Source organism: Chiloscyllium plagiosum, chromosome 31 (assembly GCF_004010195.1).
Source record: "Chiloscyllium plagiosum isolate BGI_BamShark_2017 chromosome 31, ASM401019v2, whole genome shotgun sequence".
In the NCBI taxonomy this organism is placed as follows: Eukaryota; Metazoa; Chordata; class Chondrichthyes; order Orectolobiformes; family Hemiscylliidae; genus Chiloscyllium; species Chiloscyllium plagiosum.
In genome coordinates, this window is record NC_057740.1 from 3861632 (window position 1) to 3881221 (window position 19590).

Here is a 19590-nt window from a genome sequence, read left to right on the forward strand (position 1 = left end):
CTCTCTCTCTTCCCCCTCACACACAGTAATAGGGTCCCCACCCCCCTCACACAGTGATGGCATCTCTCTCTCACCACACTCTCAGTAACGGGGTGTTTCTCTCTCTCTCTCATACACACACACAGTGACAGCGTCTCCCTCTCTCTCTCACACACACAATGAGGTCTCGGTCTCTCTCTCACTCACACACACACACACACACACACACAGTAACGGGGTCTCTCCCTCTCCAAATCCCTATGTGCCTCACAGACAGTGATTGGTCTCTCTCTCTCTCAGCCGTGCACGCACACAGTGACAGGTTGTCTGCATTTCTCTCTTGCACAGGATCACATACCCTCACAGCTTTACAAGGACCCTCTCTTGCACATACACAGTCTCAGGGTCTCTCTTGCACAGTTTATGGGAAGTGGGGGTGGGGGTGGGGTGTGTGCGTGCGCGCGCGCACATGTGGGGATGGGGTGGGGTGGTAAGTGTCAGGTGGGTGGGGATGCAGTGCAGGAAGGGGCCTGGGAGCAAAGGGGTGGTGGGAGGCAGATGGGATCTCAACGTGTGCCGTGATTGAACAGTTTCCAAGCTGTGTGCTCTCACCTGATGACTCCATCCATTGAGGCTGTGCACAGAATAGTATCACTGACGGGAACAATACAGTCAATGGATTCTCCTGGCACCAGGAATCGATCACTGGTGGCTCCAAACCCATCCCAGTTGAAGAGGTAGATCATTCCCGCAGTCGAACTGCAGACCACCTTACTGCCTCGCTGATCACAAACAGAAAGACGGTCAGCGGTGAGGGAGGATGAGATGAACAGGGTGCTGGCAGGGAGCTGCTCCGTGACCATAATAGACAGCTCATGAACTTTTCACCAAAGTCAAATAAAGATGTCTCAGACCATGAGGAACTCACTGATGATCTTTACAATATCAGTTCAGCTTGCGATCCTGGCCCATGCAGTTAGCCCAGAGCCTCTCTACCACACACACAGACATAGTGACAGGGTATCTCTGTCTCTGCTCCCTTATACAGCTGCTTGACTAGCAACTCAAAGGTTAGGAGATGAAATTCCAAACTGCCAAAAGGTATTTCATAACTTTTTCAAATATGCTAAATAAAATGCAAAAAAAAATTGTACCTGTTGGAAACCTGAAGCAAACACAGAATGCTTGAGAAACTCAGCAGGTCTGGCTGCATCTATGAAGTAGAAATAGAATGTCATGGTAGCGTGCCTTTAAGAGAGATGTGTTCTCTGCTGCAGAGGGGGTGATGGAACGTCTGCTTCCGACAGGCAATTGGGAAACAGCTTTTGAGTTCTCCCTTGGTGGGTTTTTCAATTTAGACTAAAGATCATGTGTGGGTGGCCTCTGGGCTCACCCAGACCCAGGGTAATTTTTAGTTTTGCCTTCAGTTGGAAGAAGATTTCTGTTGGCTGCTGAGCTAAAAGCTTGGATTTCCAACCACTGAAGTGGAGTCTGAGATAGCAGGACTTTCTTGTCAAAATTAAAAGGGCTATATTGTTTGTTTCTTCTTGACCAGAGAGAGACTGAATCATAGCTGTTTTATTGAACTTCATTTTTACAAAAGGGTGTGTTTATGGGATGCTTCCTCTCTTGGAACAGTTAGGGTTTAGTGGAACAGTAAGATATTATCTTGTTGAGTTCTGCCTTTCTAAAAATATTTTTACTGTGTTGTATTTGATTAACGTGTGTTTGATTAGTGTGTTTGATTAACGCCTTGCGGTGGACTAATCAAACCACATGTGGAACAATGCCTTTAAATAAATATAAAAGTTAAGGTCAAGGCTATTTCCTTAAAATACTTTTTGGTGGGGGGGGGTGAGGGGGTGAATATATCTGATCTGATCTGTAACAAGAATTAATGTTTTGAGTCCAAGAATTACCGGCATATATTGGACATTAACTGTTTCTAACTCCACAAATCTGCCGGACCTGAACTTCTCCAGCACTTTTTCCGTGTTTACTGAGTAAATATGTTGATCTGTTGGACAGGTACCAGGAAAATGAGTATGATCAACATGATATAAACCCCAGTGGTCACTGATGTTCTCCTGTCCCTGGTGTGGGTGACTCCAGTCCCCGTAGGTTGGGCACCGTAGCGGCACAAGATGGAGCTGAGCCCAATCAGAGTGTGCTGATCCTGTTGGCCATTACTTGGAGAGGGAGAGGTGCTCTCTTCCTTCCTAGTTGAGATCACAAACTCCTCACATTGAATAAATTTCAGTTTTAAAAGGATTTACCTTCATTATAGCCAACGATGTAAGGTCACCATCCTGAAATTCCGACTGCAGGTCAAAACGGCGCCTCTTGATGTTAAAAACACACATCGTACCATCACCGCTGCAAAGACAGACAGACGGAACAATGTTTCAAACAGAGGAATAGGAGAGCAGTCAGGGAGGAAAACAAGAGGGAGAGAGAGAGAGATGAACATGTAAACTACAAACAGTGCACAGCTTACCATCCTGTCGGGTTTGCATAGTGGTTGGGAAGGACAAAGCAATCAGTCAACCCGAACAACAGCTCAGAAATCTAGAAACTTCCTCCCTCAACTCAGCCTAATGAGACCTTGAAGAAGAGCTAAACGTACCACTGCACACTGGCTCAGTGGTTAGCACTGCTGCCTTTCAGCACCAGGGACCTGGGTTCGATTCCAGCCTCAGGCGACTGTCTGTGTGGAGTTTGCACATTGTCCCCATGTCTGCGTGGGTTCCTCCCACTGTCCAAAGATGTGCAGCTTAGGTGTACTGGCCACGCTAAATTGCCCCATAGTGTTCAGGGATGTGTAGGCTAGGTACATTAGTTAGGAGTAAACATAGGGTATGGGAATGGGTGTGGGTGGGATACTCTTGGGAGAGTCTGTGTGGACTTGTTTCCACACCGTAGGGCTTCTGTGATTTACGAGAAGAATTACAATAGAATACAGCACAGGAACAGGAAGCCTGCACCAATTCCTAATCCTAATACAGACCCACCACTTATCCCCCACGGGGGGGCAGTTTCTATCCCTCTGTTCCACTCTCTCCATGTGTCTGTCAAGGTACGTCTTACTGATGTAACTGCTTCCACCACCTCCACTGGCCTTTATAAGAAACATTCTCCCTGCACTTCTCTCCTCTCACTGTGACCCTTTGCCCTCTCAGAGTTGATATTTCACCCCTGGGAAAATGCCTCTGATTATCCATCCTATCACATCATTTTGTAGACCTGTGTCAGGTCACCCGTCAGCCTCCAGCTGCTCCCGAGTTTGTTTGCAGCACAGTCTCTGGCTGAGCCTTCCTTTCGAGAATGCAAGTGGATTTGAGCAATGATGACCAGCCTGATGTTAAATAAACTGTTTCCTCCTTCCCCTTGTTCACTGCAGCGCCCTCACTCAGCAGGCTATTGCAGCTACCACATATGCAAAGCAAGATCCCACAAATACAATGGAACTGGAGGACTTGTATTTATTTCCTAGGTTTCGTGTGAAACCAAATAATAACACCAATGAGAGAATTATGGGTAGAATGGGCAATGTTAATAGTGACTGCTGGTGGTTGTATAGCTGCTTGCTGGAAAAAAAACATCCCAAGGAAGGTTTATCAGACAAAAAATGACATTGAGCCATGAGATGTTAGGGTAGGTTTTAAGGAAAGCAAAGGGGTTTATGAAGGTAATTCCAGAAAAGCTCAAACGGTTGAGTGACTAGTGGAGTGCCTCAGGGGTCAGTGCTGGGCCCATTACTGTTCGTTATCTATATCAATGATTTGGATGAGAATGTACAAGGTTTCCTTAGTAAGTTTGCAGATGACACTAAAATAGGTGGTATCGTGGACAGTGAGGAAGGTTATCAGAAATTGCAGCAGGACCTTGATCACCTGGGGAAGTGGGCCGAGAAATGGCAACTGGAGTTTAATATAGATGAGGTCTTGCATCTTGAAAAGTCAAGACAACCTAAGGGTTTCATGCTGAATGGTAGGTCCTTAAGGACTGTAATGGAACAGAGGAACCTTGGAGTTCAGGTTCACCATTCTCTGAAAGAGGAATCACAGGTAGACAGGGCAGTGAAGAAGGTATTTGACACATTGGCCTTCATTGGTCAGGGCATTAAGTTGGGAAGTTATGTTGCAGTTATAAAGGATGTTGGTGAGGCCACATTGGGAGTATTGTGTTCAGTTTTGGTCACTTTGCTATAGGAAGGATGTTATTAAACTGGAAAGAGTGTAGATGATATTTACAAGGATGTTGCCTGGACTCAACGGTCTGAGTTATAGGGAGAGGTTGGACAAGCTGGGACTTCTTTCCTTAGCGTGTAGGAGACTGAGGGGGGAGTCTTTTAGAAGTGTATAAGATCATAAAAGGTAATGGTTAGGGTGAACATACTCAGTCTTTTTCCCAGGCTTGGGGAATCGAGGACTAGGGGCATCAGCTTAAGTTTAGTGGGGAAAGAATAAAAGGGAACCTGGGGGGCTACTTTTTTTACACAGAGGGTGGTACACATATGGAATGAGCTGCCAGTCGAAGTGGTTGAAACGGGTACATTAACAACATTTAAAAGGCATTTGGACAAATTCATGGATAGGAAAGGATTAGAAGGATATGGGCCAAGTGCAGGGAAATGGGATTGGCGTGGATGGACATTTTGGTCGGCATGGACCAGTTTTGGGCCAAAGAGCCTGTCTCACTGCTGTAGGTTTCCGTGACTCTATCTATAATGGGCACCAGAAACAGAAGAGTACAGAGCTGTCAGTTTGATGTTTATTGTGGATAACGAGTTAGAGTCAGAGTGATACAGCATGGAGTCACTTCTTAAGAATGAGACTGCAGAGTACTTAGAAGTGCGTGCCAAACATAATCCCAAACTAAACTAGTCTTAATTGTCTGCTAAAGGCCCTCCAAACCTTTCCTATCAATGTACTTTTCCAAATATCTTTCAAATATTGTAATTGTACCCACATTCACCAGTTCCTCAAGATGTTCATTCCACACATACGCACCACCCTTTGTGTAAAAGAAATTGCCCCTTAAATCTCCCTCCTCTCACCTTAAAAATGTCTCCTAGTCTTGAAATCCCTCCTAAGAAAAAGACACCTACCATTAACTCTGTCTATACCCTTCATTATTTTATAAATTCCTATAAGGTCACCTCTCAATTTCCTATGCTCCAGTCTTAGCCTATCCAGATTTTCTTTCTAACTCCAACCTGCAATATCCTGGTAAATCTCTTCCGAACCCTCTCCAGTTTAGGAATATCCTCCCTATAACTGGGCGACCACAACTGGACACAATACTCCAGAAGAGGCCTCACCAATGTCCTTTACAACCTCAACATGACTTCCCAACTCCTAGACTCAAAGGACTGACCAATGGAGTGCGCCAAACGCCTTTTTAACCATCCTGTCTATATGTGACACACACTTCAAAGAATTTTGTACCTGCACCCCTAGACCCACCTGTCCCTCAGCACTACCCGTCCCTCCACCTACCTTTGTGATATCTGCAACACTGTCCTCAGTTCCTTTGTTCAGATTGTTAATGCATAATGTGAATAGCTGTGGTGCCAACACAGACCCCTGTGGAACCTCGTGCTACTGGCTGCCATCCTATAAAAGAGCACTTTATACGGATTCTCCGCTTTTTGGCAGTCAGCCAATCCTCTACCTCGTCATGAACACCATGCTCTTATCTTATTTAGCAGCCTCCTGTGCAAAGGCCTACTGGAAATCCAAATAGATCATTGACTCTCTTTTGTCTTGATTGTTACTTCTGCAAAGAAATCCACACATTTGTCAGACATGACCACTCCTTAACGAAGCCATGGTGACCCTGCCCTATTTTACCATGCACTTCTAAGTACTCTGCAGTCTCATTCTTAAGAAGGCACTCTAAAATCTTACCAACAACTGACGTTAGGCTCTCTTACCTATAGTTTTCTGCCTCTGCCTCTCTCCTTTCTTAAACAGAGGTACTGCGTTAGCCATTTTCCAGCCATCTGAAATCCTCCCTGGCTCCAGTGATTCTGAAATATCAGCAATGCCTCTACAATCTCCTCAGCTATCTCATGAACTCTGGGGTGTAGTCAATCCCGTCTTGGTAATTTATCCACCCTCAGACATTTCAGCTTCCCCAGCACCTTCTCCTTAGTGATGACCAGTGCTCTCACTTTTGTCCCATGTCTCTCTTGAACTTCTGGTATGCTGCTGGTGTCTTCTATTGAAAACCGATGCAAATCTTATTCAGTTCCTCTGCCACTTCCTTGTTCCCTGTTACGACTTCTTCAGCCTCGTCTTCCAGCTGCCCAATGTCCACTCTTGCCTCACTCTAACCTTTTACATGTCTTGAAAAAAACCTCTTTCAGCTTCTTTTATATTATTCTCATATTTCATCTTATCTCTTCTTTTTGCTTTGTTAGTTACCCTCTGCTGGTTTCTAATGGCTTCCCCATCTTCACCACATTGTATGCTTTTTCTTTTGCTTTTGTGTTCTCCCTGTCTTTCCTTGTCAGCCATTGTTGCCTCATCTTCCCTCGAGTATATTTCTTCTTCCTTGGGATGAATTTCTGCAGTGCCTCCTGAATAACCCCAGAAACTCCTGCTTCACTCTCTTTCTTGCTGGGCTCCCCCTTCCAATCAACTCTGGCCAGCTCCTCCATCATGTCCTTGTAGTTACATTTACTCAGTTGTAATACTGTTGCATCTGATTCCATCTTCTCCCTCTCAAATTACAGGGTGAACTTTATGATGTTATGGTCACTGCCTCCTAGAGGTTCCTTAACCTTGAGCTCCCTAATCAAACTTCCCTCATCACACATCACTAAATCCAGAATTGCCTGTTCCTTAGTGGGCTCTATCACAAACTGCTCGTAAATGTTCCACAAATTCCTTTTCTTGGAATCTGCTGCCAAGCTGATTTTCCCAGTCCACCTGCATATTGAATTCTCCCATTATCATTGTAATACAGCCTTTCTTCCATGCCTTTTCCCTCTCCTGATTTATTTTCCTCCCCACATCCTGACCACTGCTCGGAGACTTGTACACAAGTTCTATCAGCGTCTTTTTCTTTTCCTTTCCATCTGCCTGTCTTTCATAGGTCACGTGACCTTGAATAGCTCCCAGCTGATCCCCTTACAACCACATCTCTGTGATACCCATATCATTGTACATGCCCATTTCAGTCTGTGCTACAAGTTCATTTACCTTGTTTCATATATTCCATGCAACATCCTCAGTCCTGCATCGACTGTCCCTCTTCTCATAGCTGTCCCCTTATCTGCTCTGCCTGAAGTTAGATTCCTGATTCTTTCCATACTTTCTGTCCTATTACCTGTTGTGGAAACTTCCCCCCACTTTAACTTTTTCCAGAATTTTCCATGCAGCTGAAACCAAACCCCCAGGATTTAGTTTGAAGTCCTATCTGTTGAGCTTGGTTGTGCAATTCGTGAGGACTCTCGCTCAGCTCCAGCAGGATTCAGCTGGAGCCAGTCCCTTTGGAACAGCTCCATTCTTCCCCAGTGCTGCAGATTCACAGAGATTGGTCCTTCTTGTTGACAGCCAAGGACACAATCTCATCATAAGCAGTCATCCATTTAGGACTGGGATGTGGAAGAATTCCTTCTCAAAGGGGAGTACTGAATCTGTGTGATACTTTATTGAATCTTGCAGTCATACTCTGCTATTTTATACATTGTCCAATCTTCCACCCTGCCTTCTATCCTTCAGCAATTGTATGCTGCTTTATCTTTAATATAGTCTTTATTTAAGGGACTGCTGGACGACAGTAAATTGAGGGGTTAGGTTGATCTAATATTAAGATAAATGCTTGGCACAACATCATGGGCCGAAGGGCCTGTACTGTTCTATGTTAACATTCTTTTTAGTTAACCTCAGGTAATATGTCCTCCCCTCCATCTTTCCTACCTTTTTGTCCCGCTTCAATGTCATGGATCAAATTAGATTAGATTAGATTCCCTACAGTGTGGAAACAGACCCTTCGGCCCAACAAGTCCACACCAACCCTCCAAAGAGCAACCTACCTAGACCCATTCCCCTACACCTAACACTACGGGCAATTTAGCACGGCCAATTCACCTAACCTGCACATCTTTGGACTGTGGGAGGAAACCGGAGCACCTGGAGGAAACCCACACAGACACAGGGAGAATATGCAAACTCCACACAGGCAGTTGCCTGAGGCAGGAATTGAATCTGGGTCCCTGGTGCTGTGAGGCAGCAGTGCTAACCACTGAGCCACCTTCAATATTCAGTTCCTAATCTCTGTCATTCTACAACCATACCTCTGTAATGATGACTTGAGCATACTTATTCACTTGGAACTTTTCTCTCTCATTCAAATGTATCTGAAGTACCCCCTTAAATATTTGTCACTGTATCTCTCAGCTGATTTCATGCCCAAATGACGGCCCTTATTTAACTATAAAGTATTAATTTCCTACCCACTCATCTCCCTGAAAACGGTTGTAAAATTCTACCTTATGACGATCACTGGTACTTCAGACTGCCTTCGCTGTGAGGTTGTTAAACGAATCCTCTGTCAATGCACAACACCCACCTCCAGTCCAGCTCACTGTCAGGCTGGCTCCAGGATGTGCTGTTTATACAGACTATCTCGAAAACCTCATCAAGGCTACGTTTGTCCATCTGACTTTCTCAGTCTATTCGCAAATTAAATCCCTCATTTTCCCAATGGTGGTGCCCAACAAATCTGAACCCACCTTTTCCCACCAGCCTTTTGACCAGTACATTCAATTCTTTCACCTGATTTTGGTGTGGGTGTGTGTGTATGTAAGTAAGTGTGAGGGAAGACAGGTTATATGAGGCCTGCATGAGGGCCCACAATTCCCTGCTTCTGGATACAGAATTTGATCCACAATGTCTGTGCTAACTCTCTGCAATTGCCCCACATTGCGGCTGAATCACTCATCTTTTTTCTTCACATTATTGCCCAATTCTTTTTTAAAGGGGTTGGTTGAATCTGACAATGCATTCCAGATCCCACTTGAGGTGACAAGAATGTTCATCCCCACTGCCATGACAGCATTGTTTCTTTTGTTAGTCACTTTTAACTGGTGTCTTCCGCTGTCCAACGTCACCAACACAGTGAACACTTCCTCTGTTCCAACGGCTCATAATTATGAACCCCTCAATCAAATGTCATCTTAACTTTCCCATCTTCAATGGGAAAGGCTTTGTACACCCAATAAAAGCAAATTACTACAGATATTGTTATTCTGAAATGAAGAACATAGGACTCAACTCAGAGTTGTTCCCGGAAAACTTCAAGCTCCTCTTCCAAATGGAATCTTTTACATCCATAAGATCTTATTTAACATTTCAGTTGCAAGTCTGATAGCACAATAATGAGGGAATTGCACTGAGGATCAGGCATGATTATGTGCTTGGGTCTCCAGAATGGGAGGTGCTGACAGAGGGGGACTGGCACTGAACCATAATGAAGTGCACTACCCAGATAGCCTCATGTTTTCCAGCCTGAGTAATTCCTGTACCTGGTCGTGAGCAGAATCTTCTTGTTCTGGTCGATCGTGATGTCACTGATGTAGTCGTCATGGTTTTTCATCTCCATAAGTGAGGTTCCCTTTCGTAAGTCCCATACTTTCAATAAACCATTGTCGTCACCCGTGGCAAAGAGATTTTCATCGATCAGCTTCAAGCTATTAATGGCGGCACTGCAGCGAAAACACCAACAGAGGCAGAGACAAAATGTCAGCCACAGTGATGTCATACGGGAGGGGGAGGGGTCATAGGTCAGTCACAGGGAGTGAGCAGAGGACACAGGTCAAACAAGAGGAGTCAGTAGAGGTTACAGCTTAACTAACAGGAAAAAAGGGCTGGGAATTAATTCGGCCAGTTCCTGAAACAAGATGATAATAAATTGACGATTAACAACAAAAACTTTGGAATTGACAAAGAGATAGACCAAACAGACTGAGAAACAGCCACCTGTGAGAGAGTGAAATGAAATTCAGGGATGGGATCTGTGGAAAAGCATCATGAGATGGAGATAGGCTTCCTGACTTTATTCTCAATCGCACATTCAACAACCCTCCCTCTGATACTCACTCTTCACCCACTGCTCACAGAAGGCCCAATGCCCCTAAATAATACCACCCCACTCCAGTTTGCCTTCTCCAGGCTGTTCATCACCCACATCACTTACCTGTGAGCTTTTGGAATCCTTGTAACCAATTTGCCTCTCTCGACATTGAGAATGTGAATAGATTTATCCTTGGAAACTGTGAAAAGCTCTGGAAGAGGAGAAATGGTGAATTCTGACAAGGTTGTAACATAAGATGCTCCAGCTGTACCAACTGACACATTAAGGGATTCCAATGTTCTCAATTTTAAAAGAAGAATTAATAACATTGAAATCAAGAATGTAAAATAAAGAAATAAATATTCATAATACTATTAAGAGATAAGAAAAATTCCAGTAAATTCATACAGATATTCACATTTCAACATCAGTGTCACTCCAGGGCAGAGGGTCTGACAGCATTACTGAAGCACGTGAGTATCCGATGGTGTTACTGAAGGGCGTGAGTATCGGATGGTGTTACTGAAGGGCGTGAGTATCGGATGGCGTTACTGAAGCGCGTGAGTTTATCAGATGGTGTTACTGAAGGGCGTGAGTATCGGATGGCGTTACTGAAACACGTGAGTATCGGATGGCGTTACTGAAGCGCGTGAGTTTATCAGATGGTGTTACTGAAGGGCATGATATTGGATGGTGTTACTGAAGGGCGTGAGTATCGGATGGCGTTACTGAAGCGCGAGAGTTTATCAGATGGTGTTACTGAAGGGCGTGAGTATCGGATGGCGTTACTGAAACGCGTGAGTATCGGATGGCGTTACTGAAACGCGTGAGTATCGGATGGCGTTACTGAAGCACGTGAGTTTATCAGATGGTGTTACTGAAGGGCATGAGTATTGGATGGTGTTACTGAAGCGTGAGATTATCCGATGGCATCACCGAAGGGGGCAATTATTGGATGGTGTCACTGACAGGCACGATTATTGGATGACGTTACTGATGGGTGCGATAATTGGATGGCGTTACTGATGGGCACAATTATCAGACAATGTTACGAAGAGTGAGAGTATCAGACAGTGTTACTGCAGGGCAAGGGTATCACAGTGCTGCTGATGGCTTCGCTGATGTAAGTGGAACTTTCAGTCAGCCGAACTGCCCTGTTTTGCTGATGGGAAGTTGAAGATAGAGACCTCACCTTGCCCATTCTGGGTAAATTCCAGCTGGCGACAAGATTTCATGTGATGTCCTGATGACCACAGTTCCTCATTTCCAGATTCCTCACATGAATAGGAGATGCTGCAAATTAAAATTAGTGCAAAGTTTATTTCTCTTCTCACTTCTTTGAGATTTATATCCTCTTCCTCCCACTGACAATTTGCTCACTGCTACCCAAGCTACCACTGATTTAAGCTCTGCTTAAACCTTAGCCTTAACCTGACAAACTGATACCCACCTCTTCTCTCTAAGTCAAAAAAGCAACATGTCAATAAATGAGTAAATAACGTGCTAATCAACCTCAATAATTTTAACTAAGTGTTGCAAGATTACAGTGTCTATCTGAAATAAATCCATTTCAATCTGCCTTCTGTCAAAAGAAGTCCATAGATTCTATGAGAGAGCAACTTTTAATTAAATAATAGCATTTATTCAATAACGTTTCGAAATCACTTGAGACTGAGATTTGGAAGTGTACCGATAGTAGTTTGCAGCAATTTTTCAATTACATAAACATTAGAACGCACACGTTCAGGCAAGAATGTAAAAGCCTGAACCAGCTACAAAACAGGAACAGTGATCTGAAGCATTAAGGATGCAATAAATGCCTGAAATTAGTCAGGAGAGGAGGCAAAAACCAACTGGGGAAGGACGGGTAGGACGGTCTAGGAAGTGCGAGGACCTGTCAGGTTCCATTAGCTTGCCTTTCTCCTAGTGGCTCAATGCTAGCCCCTCCAGCACTCTCCCCAACACACCCCACCTTCACCACTCCCTTCCTCAGTTCTCCCAATTTCGCAGTTTTAAAAATATGGAAATATAAAATTGGGGTCGAGAGTATGGTGCTGGAAAAGCACAGCAGGTCTGGCAGCATCCGAGGTGCAGGAGAATCGATGTTTCAGGCATAAGTCCTTCATCAGGAAAAGCATGACAAAGGGCTTATGTCTGAAACATCGATTCTCCTGCTCCTCGGATGCTGCCTGACCTGCTGTGCTTTTCCAGCACCACACTCTCGACTCTGATCTCCAGCATCTGCAGTCCTCACTTTTTCCCTTGCCAACTTTTATAGGTGTGCCATCGAGAGCATGCTGTCTGGATGTATCACTACCTGGTATGGCAACTGTACCATTCAAGATCGGAGACGTTTACAGAGAGTGGTGAACACAAAGGCCAACCTCCCATCAATAGAATCCATCTACCAGGCCCGCTGTCAAGGAAAGGCCGCCAGCATTCTCAAAGATCCATCCCACCCTGGCAATGTTTTTCTACAACCTCTACCATCGGGGAGAAGGTACAGAAGCCTGAACACACACACCAGCCGGTTTTGAAATAGTTTCTACCCTACTGTTGTTAGAATACTGAATGGACTCTCAAACTCTGAACATTTGCCTGTACCTGTGTTTTTGGTTTTGCCGCTGTTTACCTATTATTTACTATCTATGCTACTTAACTATCTGATCTGCCTGTATTGCTCGCAAGACAAAGCTTTTCACTGTGCCTCGGTACACGTTACAATAAATTCAATTCCAAATATAAAACTGGGTTTAGAACTGATGTCCTCAAAGCTGCCAATTAATCCTAAAATCAATACTTTGTTAATATCCTTTAGGGAAAGGAACCTACTCTCTTTATTCTGTCTTGTCTCTGTACACAACTGTTGAGTAGCACTTCCGTGTGCTTGGCTCTTATCTGTTTTCTGAATTGCTCCGTACACTTGGAGCCTTAAACTGTTTGAGAAAAACGGTGGAAGAAGATGGGACAACAGCACCTTCTCAGGGAAACTGGGACCAGACAACAAATATCAACTTAATTAGCATCAATGTCAAATAATTAATTTAAAAAATACGATAGCCTGAGTTGGTGGCCAGCCTCGTTACTGACCCAGGAGTGTACAACAATTGGGCTCTTACTGACCCAGGGAGACATTGCAACTACAGTGTTGAGCAACATCAGCATAGGTCGATTCAGTTCCTCGGAGACCAGTTAGAGTCACGGTCAGTGAATCATAGAGTCACAGAGTTATACAGCACGGAAACAGACCCTTCAGTCCAACTCATCCATGCCAACCATAAATTAAATAAATTACATTTGCCAGCACTTGGTCTAAACCCTTCCTATTCATATACCCATCCAGATGCCTTTTAAATGTTGCATTTGTACCAGCCTCCACCACTTCCTCTGGCAGCTCATTCCATATACACATCACTGTCTGCATGAAAAGGTTGCTCCTTGGGTCCCTTTTAAATCTTTCCCCTCTCATCTTAAACCTATGCCCTCTAGTTCTGGACTCTCCTAGCATGGGGGAAAGACCTTGACTATTCACCCTAACCAAGCCACTCAGAATTTTATAAACTTCTATAAGGTCACCCCCCACCCCCTCAGCCTCTGATGCTCCAGGGAAAAGACACTCAGCCAATTCAGCCTCTCCCGACAGCTCAAACCCTCTGAACCCTTCCTATAGCAACGATACTGAACTTTCTATCTTCTGGCTACAATTAGTACATGAGAACATAAAGATTAGGAGCCAGGAGTTGGCCATTTGGCCTGTGGAACTATCCATTTAATAAGATCATGGCTGATCTAATTACTCCATATGCCCACCTATCCCTGATACCTTCCACAACTTGCTTATCAAGAACCTTGCCAATTCTGCTTTAAAAATATTCAAAGATTCTGCTTCCATCACCTTTTCGGGAACAGAGTTCCAAAGACCCTCAACCCTCAGAAAATTTCTCACCTCTTGTCTTTAATGGGTGATCCCTTATTCTTAAACAGTGATCCGAGTTCTAGATTTTTCCACAAAAGGAACCATTCTCTCCACATCCACCTTGAAGATCCAAGACCACCACCCTCAGGATCTTATATGTATCAACCAAGTAGTCTTTTACTCTTCTAAACTCCAGTGGATATAAGCCGAGATGGTCCAACTGTTCCCAACTGGATTCCTGACGAAGGGCTTATGCCCAAAATGTTGATTTTCCTGCTCCTCGGATACTGCCTGACCTGCTATGCTTTTCCAGTACCACACCCTCACCACATCTACAGTCCTCACTTTCTCCTAGTCCAATTGTTCTACATAACAGAAAGCACCAATCCAAGTATTACTCAAGTAAACCTTCCCTGACCTGCTTTCACCATATTCACACCCTTCCCTAAATAATAACCAATACATTGTCTGTAGATATGTATTCACCAGTGTCCTATATAACTAAAAATATAACCTCCCTACTTTTGTATCCAACTTGAGATAAATAACAATTTTCCTAATTATATGCTGTATCTGCATACTAACCATTTGCATGATACCCAGATCCTTTGCATGCCATTTCAACAATTTGCTACTTTTTCATTCTTTCTGCCAATAAAGACATTTTCACATTTGGGCAGCATGGTGGCACAGTGGTGTTAGCACTGCTGCCTCACAGTGCCAGAGACCCGGGTTCAATTCCCACCTCAGGGAACTGTCTGTGTGGAGTTTGCACATTCTCCCTGTGTCTGCGTGGGTTTCCTCCGGGTGCTCCGCTTTCCTCCCACAGTCCAAAAAAAACATGCAGGTTAGGTGAATTGGCCATGCTAAATTGCCCGTAATGTTAGGTGAAGGGGTAAATGTAGGGGAATGGGTCTGGGTGGGTTGCTTTTCGGCGGGTCGGTGTGGACTTGTTGGGCCAAAGGGCCTGATTCCACACTGTAAATAATCGAATCTAATCTAATCATCTAATCCCACAGTTTCCCCACAATGTCACTATTACCAGCTCTTCATCCACTCACTGAAACTTTCTATATCCAGTGTAGGCTCTTTTAGCCTCTTCACAACTTACTTTCTCACCTAGCTTTGTATCACCAGCAAATTTAATAACCATACCTTCGGTCCCTTCATGCAAGGAATTTATATAATTTGTGAATAGTATCTTGAATCTCTGGCATCATGATTAGGACAGCCTATTCAGTTTGGTGTGACCAAGGCAAAGACAGGACTATTCTGATGATAGTATCATAAGCCTGCAGAGAAATACATACACATAGACATCGCCATCCACATCCCCAGCTGCAATGACATCCCGCGTTGGGTGAAAAGCTATCGTATTTACAGTAGCATCAAAAGTGACATCTTCTGGGGTCTCTCTTACCCGGGGCTCTTTCACCTTCTCCTCGTCTTCAGAAAGATCCTATCAGAAACAAACGGTTAGATCCAAGAGTACAGTGAACTGCAGCAGATCACTAAGGCTTCATACAATCCCAAACTTAAAACAGAGCATCGTTAACACGCAGTGAGTTAATTGTTTCCTGTAAAGGCTGTAGATAATCTGAGACATCAGGAAGGACAATCAGTACAGAGCCATTTCATTACAGAGTTTAGCCAATCCAGGCGAGGAAGAGGAACTCTCCTGTCACTAATTTGTAACGGTCCTTGCTCTTCAGCCACTTCCTACCAAGCCTCTAATAATGGTGGTGGTGTGTGGGGTGGTGTGTTGGTGGTTGTGCTGATTGGGAGGGGGGGGGGTGTGAAGGTTGCATAAAAATACCCAAACTCTCCTCTCCAAATCACTTGCGATTTATTCTGAATCAAATCATACTTGTATCTGGTTTGGACTTGTTTAATGGTCAGTGCGAAGGGTCTTCAGATACAGCAGTTTGATTTTTACTCTGCGTCTTCAACTATCCTGGATCTGAGCTCAGAGTTATTTGAATAATAAAAATGGAACAATTGCCACAATTGACATAACTGAGCTTGACAAACTGAAGCAACACCCACACATTTCAGCAAGAGATTTAATCTCCCCCATGCAAAAAGCCATGGATTCAAGCCCCTTTCCAGTAATTTGAACATAAAATCTAGGGTGACACTCCAAGAGGTATGGAAGGAATGCAACACTTTTAGAAGAATCAATAATCCGAGATCTCATTTAGGACAGCATAGGAAACATCCAGGAGCTGATGGATGAAGAACAAGGGGCCAACATGGGAAAGTAACTAGAAGGGCTTTAACACTTAGCAGGGAAATATCTGAGGCTGCAGAATTCATGCCAAGATTAGTGACTGAGGAAGAAATTATATTCATATTGAAGATTAGATTGGACAGATGGACGAAGGAGACAAAGTGCAAAGGATAGAATATTGCCAGTAAGAGAACTAGGACTGAGATGAGGAGAAACCTAGAATGCACTGCCTGAGAGTGTGATGGAAGCAGATTCCATAGGAGGTTTCAAACGAGAACTGGATATCCTTTTCAAAGTTAGAATTTAGAGGGCTACAGTGATAGGGCTGGAGAATGGGGCAAGTTGGATAGCTCTTTCAGCAGCCGGTACTGACATGGTGTACTGAATGGCCTCCTCCCGTACTATGATACTCTAAGACCCTATGATATAGAAATGAATCAGACAGACATTGGGAATGTTTGGCTATATGGAAGCTACCCACTGCCACAGATTCGTTGGGCAAACATTCTCCCTTGACCATTACCACCCAAAACAATGGGCTGGTTCTGCATTTGCTTCCTAACAATAGGCCTGGGTGTAAATAAAATAGTAACGCAAAGGATTACACTGTGACAATAATCCAGGAGTTAGATGCAATGTGAAAGGTTAAACCATAGAAAGCACAATGGCCTGGTGTGGCAACTGCTCTGCCCAGGATTGTAAGAAACTACACATGGTGCTGTGCACAGTCCAGACCATCACGGAGCCAACCTCCCATCCATGGACTCCAGTTACATGTCTCGCAGCCGGGAAAAGGCTGCCAACATCATCAAAGACCCCTCCCAACCTGGTAATACTCTCATACAATCTGTTCTGCAAGGCAAGAGATACAGAAGCTTTAACACACACACCAGTAAGTTCAAGAACAGCTTCTTCACTGCCATTATTAGACTAATGAATGGATTCTCTAACTTCAAATCCTGCTGACCTTGTATTGTGGCCTGTATGCCTTACTCTGTCCAAGTTTTTTTTCCACCCCATTTTTGTCCTTGCTTACTACGATCCGCCTGTACTGCTTACAAACAAAACTTTTCACTGTACTTAGACACACGTGACAATACATCAAATCAAACAAAACTGGCATTTACATAGCACCCTACACAACCTCAGGATATCCCAAAGAGCTTCACAGCCTATGAAATATTGTTAGAATGTACTCACTGTCAATAATGCAAGAAATCCTGCACAAGAATGTAACTAATTGGCAAACAATATTTTCCATGAAAATGGTGGGTGAATATTATGTTGGCCAGAACACAACGCAGAGACCTCTCCAGCTCTTCCATGGGGTTGGGCCACAGCCATTTTTATGACACCCTCCAACAGTACGGCACTCCCTCAGCACTGACTCTCCGACAGTGCGGCACTCCCTCAGCACTGACCCTCTGACTGTGCGGCACTCCCTCAGCACTGACCCTCCGGCAGTGCGGCACTCCCTCAGCACTGACCCTACCACAGTGTGGCACTCCCTTAGCACTGACTCTCCGACAGTGCAGCACTCCCTCAGCACTGACCCTCCAACAGTGCGGCACTCCCTCAGCACTGACCCTCTGACAGTGCAGCACTCCCTCAGCACTGACCCTCTGATAGCACTGATTTTCTGATAGGGCTGCACTCCCACAGCACTGACCGTCTGAGAGTGGTGCATGCTCAGTACAATTCTGATAGCACAGCCCTCACATTGTTCAAAAAGTCATTACTGAGAGAGAATCTCCCTTTACTGAATCAGATTATTACTTAAATGATGATCAATTGGGAAGTGTGCACATAAAAAGGTATCTGGGTGTCCTTGTACACCACTCAATGAAAGTACAGTCAGGTGTAGCAAACAATTAGGAAGGTAAATGTTTTATGCAAGAGGATGAAAGTTTGGAAGTAGGGATGTGTTCCTGCAGTTACACAGTGCCTTGGTGAACGCACACCCAGAGTACTGCGTGCAGGTTTGGTCTCCCAAAAGGATACTCTTGCCATTGAGCTAGTGCAGCAAAGGCTCACTTACTTGATTGATACCAGGGATGGCAGGGCTATCTCATGAGGAGAGATTGATTGATACCGGGGATGGCAGGGCTATCTCATGAGGAGAGATTGATTCAACTGAGCCTGTATTCACGAGAGTTTTGAAGGATAAGGTGATCTGATTGAAATGTATAAAATTCTAACATGTCTGGATAGAGTAAATGCAGGGAGGTGGATTTCCTTAGTTGAGAAGTCTGGAACTAGGAGACAGTATGGTGTAAGACTGAGTTGAGTAAAAAAGCCTTCAAAGTGTAGTGAACCTGTGAAATTCTCAACAGCAAAAAGTTGTAGACAGAAATAATGGTTTTAGGTTTTAAAGGCATCAAGGGGAATGGGGAGATAATGGGAATACGGGAGACAGAGGATCAGCTATGAACATATTAAATGGTGGAGCAAGAAGGGTCAAATGGTCTGCTCCTGCTCCTAGTGTCTATGTTTCTATGAATTGTGCACTCAAACATCCAAACTGGTATTCGAACCTACAAGATCTGCCAGAGTGGACTTGAGGAACTGTGGGCCAGATTGAGGGTTTCAGCTGGAAACTCAATGCTGGTGCTAATGTAAATTCCCGCATCATTAGAAGCAAAATATTGCAGATGCTGGAAATTTGAAACAAACACAGACGATGCTGGAGAAATTTAACAGGTCTGGTAGTATCTGTGAAGAGAGAAATAGAGATAACATTTCAAGTATAATTCTTCTTCAGAACCTGTATAGAATTACAGAATCCCTTCGGCCCAACAAGTCCATACCAACCCAGACACATTCCCCAATCTATTACTCTGCATTTACCCCTAACCAATGCACCTAACCTACACATCCCTTAACACCAAGAGCAATTTAACATGGCCAATTCACCCAACCTGCACATCTTTGGATTGTGAGAGGAAACCAGGGCACCTGGAGGAAACTCACGCAGACACAGGGAGAATGTGCAAACTACCCTCAGATAGTCACCCATAGAGTCATAGAGATGTCCAAGCATGGAAACAGACCGTTCGGTCCAACCCATCCATGCCGACCAGATATCCCAACCCAATCTAGTCCCACCTGCCAGCACTCAGCCCATATCCCTCCAAACCCTTCCTATTCATATACCCATCCAAATGCCTCTTAAATGCTGCAACTGCACCAGCCGCCACCACATCCTCTGGCAGTTCATTCCATACACGTACTATCCTCTGAGTGAAAAGGTTGCCCCTTAGGTCTCTTTTATATCTTTCCCCTCTCACCCTAAACCTATGCCCTCTAGTTCTGGACTCCCCCACCCCAGGGAAAAGACTTTGTCTATTTATCCTATCCATGCCCCTCATAATTTTGTAAA

The 19590-nt window shown here is 44.4% G+C and overlaps 1 protein-coding gene across 4 annotated transcripts in view; it reads right to left on the minus strand.

Annotated features, from left to right (window-relative positions):
• wdr55 (WD repeat domain 55) overlaps positions 1-19590 on the minus strand; it is a 60647-nt gene that overhangs the window by 2545 nt on the left and 38512 nt on the right. For 3 of the 4 annotated variants that reach the window (XM_043720846.1, XM_043720845.1, XM_043720848.1), the window contains 6 exons: positions 15292-15440; positions 11258-11358; positions 10189-10276; positions 9518-9697; positions 2256-2355; positions 592-761 (listed from right to left, as the gene is read on the minus strand). In XM_043720846.1, coding sequence (XP_043576781.1) covers positions 592-761; positions 2256-2355; positions 9518-9697; positions 10189-10276; positions 11258-11358; positions 15292-15440 — 788 coding nt within the window. The remainder of the gene's footprint in view (positions 1-591; positions 762-2255; positions 2356-9517; positions 9698-10188; positions 10277-11257; positions 11359-15291; positions 15441-19590) is intronic. The other variant, XM_043720847.1, reaches the window with a different exon arrangement.